This window comes from Nilaparvata lugens, unplaced genomic scaffold, assembly GCF_014356525.2.
Source record: "Nilaparvata lugens isolate BPH unplaced genomic scaffold, ASM1435652v1 scaffold8957, whole genome shotgun sequence".
Classification (NCBI taxonomy): Eukaryota; Metazoa; Arthropoda; class Insecta; order Hemiptera; family Delphacidae; genus Nilaparvata; species Nilaparvata lugens.
Genome location: NW_024094702.1, coordinates 1 through 7844, shown reverse-complemented (window position 1 = coordinate 7844; position 7844 = coordinate 1). Strand labels below are relative to the sequence as shown.

The 7844-nt window shown below is 34.0% G+C and overlaps 1 protein-coding gene across 1 annotated transcript; it reads left to right on the top strand.

Annotated features, from left to right (window-relative positions):
• The first annotated feature begins 545 nt into the window (after positions 1–545).
• On the top strand, positions 546–2637 carry LOC120349247 (DNA mismatch repair protein Msh2-like). The gene is made up of 2 exons (XM_039419212.1): positions 546–688; positions 2492–2637. The coding sequence occupies exons 1-2, from the start codon at positions 556–558 to the stop codon at positions 2542–2544; spliced, it is 186 nt and encodes a 61-aa protein (XP_039275146.1). The 5' UTR covers positions 546–555; the 3' UTR covers positions 2545–2637.
• The last annotated feature ends 5207 nt before the right edge of the window (positions 2638–7844 follow it).

Here is a 7844-nt window from a genome sequence, read left to right as displayed (position 1 = left end):
AGATGAAATTTGGAACATTAATGCCTTAAATCTCCTTAAGCTTTCTCTTTTATATAGAATACATCATTTTGGTAGGAAGCAATCCTGTATTCTGTATTTCAATCTGTGATCAAGAAAAACTGTATTCTTGAAATTAGAATTATGAATTAAAACTGACTACTTCTCAATTACAATTCATATTATCTCAAATTGAAATTATACTTTCTCTAATAAAATTAAGATACACTTCGTGTCAAATTGTAGCATAAAGTAACAAATTAAATCGTAATTATTCAACAGAATGCAAAGTAGTAGATGGTAGTATTATATTATATTACACTTTGACGTCTTATATACTACTGGAGCGTTTCTCCCTTAATGCAGTTTCATAATTATGACGAACAAGTAAAGTAAAGTAGATGCTTATAGCCAATATTGAGGTCCTTGTTATAATGGTAGTATTTGATTAAGAATGCTGTTGCTGTGTTGATTATGTTCAAAATTATCATGATCGAGATTATTATGATCATCATCATCTTAATTATGTGTTTTTAATTTACAGAGGTGAGAGAAAAGATGAACGATATGGAGGAGAAAATCAAGAGTCAACTGAATAAAGCAGCTCGAGATTTGAGCCTGGATCCACACAAAACTATCAAACTTGAATCCAATTCGCAGTATGGATATTTTTTTCAGAGTTTCTCTCAAGGTAAATGAATGTTTCAAGTAACTTTCTTGACTGACAACTTTTGTGTCAATTTATGTTTGACAAGATTCATGTATGAATCTATGGAACAAGTGAATAAATTATTATTATTCATCTCACAAATACAGGATGTCCTACAAAACGTGTTACAGACGAAGATCATATATTCTGCATGAAAGTTGCTACAAAATATCTTCAGTAAAGTTTTCTTATTTCGACCTTAGTTTTGGAGATATACCGATCTTTCTATATATTTTTTAAAATGTCAATAACTATCAGTCATAATCTATTTCTAAGGATATCGCATATGGCTGTAAAGAGGAAGAAATTGTCAATAAGATTCATATCATTTTTTCTTCCCTTGTATGACGTTTTTGAATCTATGAGCATTCAAACTAAAATTTGGTTTTGAACTCGACGAATGCACTTTTTTCAACTAAGTGTAGATCACTTGAACAATATGCCTTGAAAGGATACTATTTCTAATTAAGTTTAGAAATATTGAGTAGCTCTGAAAGAAATGAATAAGGGCCAAGCCACATGAAGCGTATTTGCACTGGTGGCGGACGAGCAATACCTCCGTCAACAAATCCGTAGTGCATTCGTGTGATGTCAGCACAGGTAGGGCTCCAACACCAATCAAAACGCTAGCTGATATAGATCAGCTGAAATCAACTAATTTTTATTGGTGTAGGAGCCCTACCTGTGCTGACGTCACACGAATGCACTACGGCTTTGTTTACGGAGGTAGTGGTCTGATCCAACAAATTGGCCTACGTTCCCTTGATATGAACACAACTAGAAATTAGACAAGGCCGAAACATGTCGGGAATTATAAAAATAAATTTCGGAATAGGGTACTTCTATCTTTTTTTATTTAAAAAATTGGCCCTGAACAAGAAAGTGAACATTTTGTAGAAGACTAGCAGGTAACCCGTGCTTTGCAAGGGTCTGATTAAAAACGTGACATACTGTAATCTTGAAGAATTTAAAATAGGCTATAACCATCCTCGGTAAATAAAAATGTTTATGCAAATTTTCAAGTTAATCACTCAATAATTAGACGTGATGATGCGTCATTCGTGAATTCCTATCCCGTACTTGTAATAAGCCAATTCTTTCTCTATTATATTAGGAGAGCTTCCTGCCCTGCCGACTCGTCCGCCTTCAGTGCAAAAACGCTCCATGTGGCTTGGCCCTTATCAGTAAATAATAATAATAATATTCGTATGGCTTTTATTGGTGGGGAGCTCCTGACGGAAGTTCCACCTCGCCTGAATATATCATTCAAGCCGTCAATGGGTCTTACGACTGTCATACTTTAGCCGGGAACGACAATTTAACATGTCCATCCGATAACACGGGAGTGACATGTTCAAAAACTTTTGGTGATGAGCGGGCTTGAACCGAGGATCTCTAGGCTGCTTCGCAAGCACTCTGTCCAGTAGACCACGTAAACAGTAAATAAACAGTAGTTTTATAGTCAGAATAAAGTTGAGCCGTTTTTGTGGTATGATTTATTTGGCTTAGTGTATTCATGAGGTTGTTTTTATTCTTTGTTGTTGTTTTATATTGATAATGAGTACATAAGATTATTACTTTGTATGTAAAGTGCATTTTTTTTAAATAAATATCTTTTGTCTGTCTGATGTAAATCTGGTACACAAGGGCACAGGCGAGGTTTACCGGACCGGAGGACACAAGTCAGTTAAAGTAGTTTTTAAGTCTTGATTTCAATTTCAATTCTTTCTAGTACTTGTTATTCTCTTGAAGTGTTTTTAATAGTTTATTTCTTGCTTGTTTTAGGAAGAGAAGGTTCTCAGAGGCCAGACCACATACACAGTTCTCGACTCGGTTAAAAATGGCGTCAAATTCCGCAGCCAGAAATTGACAAATCTGAATGAGGAATACTCGCAATTGAGGGAAACAGTACACTGAAATGCAGAAAAAAGTAGTTGTGAAGTTATCACGTTGCAGGTGGTAGAAGAAACATTTACTCCTATGAACGCATACAACAGTGTATTACAGTATGATTCAGGCAATAATAGAATAAAACCAATAGACAATGAGGTCTACGTTAAAGTGAAATCAATAGACTACTGTGAGCTCCACGATTTTAGTAGCTATTTGATAAAATGTCATATTCATAATTTATTCTCAATATATTTAATACTTACTTGAATGAATTAACGACCCGCCTCCTGTCTAAACAATCAGATAAATGAAAAAGACTAAGATTGTCAAAAAACAACTAATTTATTGAATTAGAAAGACCAGTTCGGTTATTACACCATTGTCAATCTCTGATAAACTAAAAACTAAATACAAGAGCAGCAGAATTTATATAGTAGGCGAGTACGCCAGTGGTTTTTTGACAATATCTTAGTCTTTTCATTAATATGAATATTACCACAATATCAACTTCTCAACTACACAAAAAAGCAATCAGATAAACTTGGAAGATCGATTAAAAACTGATTGATTCATAGTCTTCCAAACGTATTGTTGTGAATAAAGGCCAAGCCACAGTCGGCAGGGTAGCAAGTCTCAATTGGCTGAATATAGTGATTTCTCGAACGCCAACCCAATCGGAGAGCTTCCTGCCTTGCCGACTCGTTTAAAACGCATGAAAAGAACGTTCATGTGGCTTGGCCCCAAGTGTGGGGATTATGGGATGAACCTCAATTCTGAATTGTTGTTTTTTTCTAATTTGTAAGCTTACTATAATGAGATTCATGTTACAAAGTAAGCACTGATTAATATTGGTTTGCAATCTATTCTATATTAGACAAAGCAGATTACCTTATCCTTTCTATCTCCTCAGCGTTGCAAAATAGTTTGTAATTTTGTGCGATTGTATAATGGACTATAATATATAATATTAATATATTATAAATAATTATATTATAATCTCAATTAATGTATTATTAAATCATGGAAGATTATGTAGAGAATCTAAGTATATTTTTCCTCCACCTACGTCTAAAAGTACTTACTTACTCCCTGAAACCTAATACTAAAGTGTCACTTTTCGCTCTCGGTAGTAAAAAACAGAAAAACTCCCTAGGGAGGAAAAGTGACTCCATTTAAATAACATTGGGGCATCTCTATTTTGAAACTACATTGTAATAGGTAGAAGGTCTAAGCTCAGATGAGAAAGCATAATAGGGTGTCTGTCATTGAGTCAAACTGAATTCAATACCACAACCAGAAATTTAATCAACTCAAGAAATATGTTTGTATGACAATTATTATATTCTTAATATTAGTGGACGATTAAAAATTTATACAATATTTAAACTATTTTATTCTATTAAAATACAGCCAACAAATATTTTTGATCTGCAATTAAAATCTGCCGCATGATCTGGAGTCAGCCATTTTTGGTAGTGCCCAGTGATATAATTGTTACAACTTTTGCCGATAGATAGCGCAATCGGCAGTGCCAATCAGACGACTAGGTTTTAGAGGTTTCTAGGTTTTGATTTAGGTTATGTTGTTAGGAATCATTGTCACCAATACGTAAGTTATTAGAATGATTTTATTGCAGTTTCTATACAAAAATGTAGATGGAGGAAAAATGTTGTGTACATAACGAGCGAAAAATACTTTTTCTCCCTCAGGAAAATTGCTGCCTCGGCTTCGCCTCGGGCTTCAAACTTTTTCCCACAGGGAGAAAAAGTCGTACTTTTCACTCTAGATATACAAATAACTATTATTCGCTCAGTAAATATACTTTTCAATGATTAAATAATAGATTGTCATCATTGAGAATGAATATTTGTAATTGATTATATTTGTACATTGTTGAAAAAACCTTGATTGATCAAAGTATATAGTTTTGCTTGCTCTTTTAACTCAATTCAGAGATTGCCGCTAAGCATTCTGTTACTTCTATCTATGTATGTAAATCACTGGAATATGTGTAAATTTTTGGATATAAACATAGAGAAAATAAGCATAAGTAGGTATCTCAAGGTACAGGCTATTATTTTCAAATTTCTTGCCGATATTTGTTGTTGACTACTGTTAGGTCAACTCACACTCACGTGACTCAGGTCGAAGAGGACTCGACTATAGTCGAGAGCATTTGTTCCAAATGGGTGACGTCGCGGAGACTAGAATCGACAGGTCTGAGTGTCACCATTTGGAAACTCGACTAGAGTGGAGTCTCTTCTCGACCTGAGTCACGTAAGTGTGAGTTGAGCAGTGAGATTTGGAACATAAACGCCCAACGCCCTCTAACATAGGATATCTTCTTATGCTATCTTTTCTCTATGATATAAATTCATTTATCTACTTACTTATATATTTATTTATTCATCTATTCATTCACTTATTTATTTTTGTCGGCAGTGTCCTACGCAACCCCCCTTCTACAGTTGAGCGACGTACTGGCATGGTTGGACGTAGTGACCAGTTTTGCAGCCGTGTCGGCTGGCGCCCCAGGCCCCTATGTGCGCCCCAAAATGAGCGCCCCCTCTGAGGGCGTCGGCCCTGTCATGCGTCTCAAGCAGTGCGTCATCCTTGTCTCGAGATGCTCACTAACACACCTTCATTCCTAATGATATCGAGATGGAAGGCGGTGAGTTGTACAAGTCGTTGAAGTGAGTTAGAAGTAGTGAAACGTGATTAGTTAAGTTATAAGTAGTTTAAAGTGGTTGAAGATTCACGTATCATACAATTTAACAACACAATTACAATTATAAAATGAATATTAGACCCACATAGACTATTACGTCCGTGTGTGGGAGCAGTTCTTAATATTAGTTGTGTTACAATAAAAAATATTGGGCTATAAGTATAAAGATACATACGGTAAATGAAAATAAAAATAGATTATATTAATATATTTTTAGGATTAATTATATTAAAAAAATCAATTTGAATTGAGAAGGAAGAAAAGATAGATCATTGGAAGAAAATTAGACATTGGCTTGTAATAATACCTATTTTTATAATTTATTAATAATTATTATTTTCATCCACCAGAACAGCCGGAATCGCTTTTTGCAACATGTATTTGGTAAGAAAAACAGATTAAATTTGAATTTCAAACATAAGGTGATTTGATTAAATTCTCTGCATCCTGCCATCCAACATACATTAACCATTCAGAAATTCTGTGCTTTAACACTACAGTGACTCGGCCGCCCCAGCCTCAACTATATTGGAGGATGAGTTAGAGTAGTTGAAACGTTGATTAGTTGAGTTATAAGTAGTTGAAAGTGGTTGAAGATGAGTTAGAAGTAGTTCAAATTGAGTTGGACGTAGTTGGAGTTGAATTAGAAGTAGTATTGAAGTTGAGCCAAAAATAGTTGAAACGTTGATTATACTCTGTACAGTATTACTTTTGACTTACTTTGAAATGGAGGGAGATCAGCCAATTTCAGTGATGGATAGAGTCGTAAGAAGAAGCGCAGTTGCCAATTTGTCGATTAAACTTGTCGAATGAGTGCTTCCAGAGAGGAAACATCCGTATGCATATCATGAGCAGCTGAACACTCATTGGATTAGAGAACGCTGGCTGGATCAGAACGGCAACATTTATCCCAACCTTTCTCTGTTGTGCTTGTCCCTCCAAGTCAAGAGTGATTTTGTGCAGAGTATAGTTGACTTAGAAGTAGTTGAAGTTGAGCTAAAAGTAGTTGAGTTAAATGAGAAGTAGTTTAAGTTGAGTTAAAACAACACCATCTACATTCCTAATCATATACGAGTAGATGATAATGGCGGTGAGTTGAGAAATCATATTACAGTGAAGTCCACGTTATAATGGTAGTATTTGATTTACATTCGTTTGCTATCCTTGTCTATCATTCGACAAAGTAGATGGCGCTATCCTTTCCTAGCTTAGCCAAGGTCTATAAATACAGGTCATGACACAATCCCGTGATGCATTACAAAATCGCCATTTTATGGGGTCCTAGTTCACCAATTATCAAATTTATCAGCTGTTATCGTTATTGATTGAACAACATGATGTGTTATTTTGTAATATTGTTCAAGGAATATTGCTTGACTTTGAATTGTAAAATAAATTGTTCCGACAGAATTATAATATTTAGATTCCAACTAGGAACTGAATTGTAATTTTCAGATCTAATTGATTGGGAACTTGAAATTGGCCTCGCATATTTCTGTCTTGTCCCAATGCCTTTTGAACATAATAAATAAATAATAATAAAATAATAAATAAATAGATTTATTGTTGTCGTAGACCAATATAGGTAATTGACAAAGTATAGTAATACAATATTACAAAATAATAGAGTCAAAGCAATAGTTTAAAGTCACAAAGTAGAATAAATTACATCAAGTAGAATCGAAGAACTCTGTAAACAATAGAAAGGTCTAAAAACCAGCCACTCAAAAAGTAATTTTTAAAAATAACAATATTTTCAAAAATTTCATATCCAATGGCAACTTATTGCACATTCTCAAGCCTATGCTGTCTAGTGTTTCATGCTTATGACAAGACGTTGATATGGATTATCAATGAGGTCTTTTTTCCTGGTGTATAAGCATGAATATTGGATCTTTATCAAGCTATGGAGATTCTTTCTAGTTGCATGATTAATTGAGTTCATAATCCTTGAGTTACAAGAATAAGAACAATTTTAATAAATAAATGAATAATTGAAGCATTTATTATTGAAATCACATTATTAAAAATTGAAAACCTGAATTCACATATTATCTGAACTGAAATATTGTTTTTAAAATGCATAATTTTGTTACGAGCAAATTGAATTAGATTGGATTTTCAAATGTACCGCCATAAAGACCCCATAAAATGGCCGCTCCATAAGGAACATGAGTGTCATAAACTGTATTTATAGACCTTGAGCTCAGCAACGTCGCCAGGTCGTTCTTTGAAAATGTAGAAGTGTAATTTATGAATTTCAATTATGAACATTCATTATTTAATCATTAAATAATATATTTTCTTGATAAATAAAATATAATCGATTATTTGAAACAAAACTGAACATTAATATTACATTACATATTAGCTGTCCTCTATAGTAGGCAGTGGCAAGGCAGAGAATTGGCAACGCTGCTCTCCTATATTTCTCCACTGTAATTATAATGTGGACTTCACTATAGAATAATTTCACTGTATCCATTCACAGTTTTAATTTGTTTACAATCACACTTA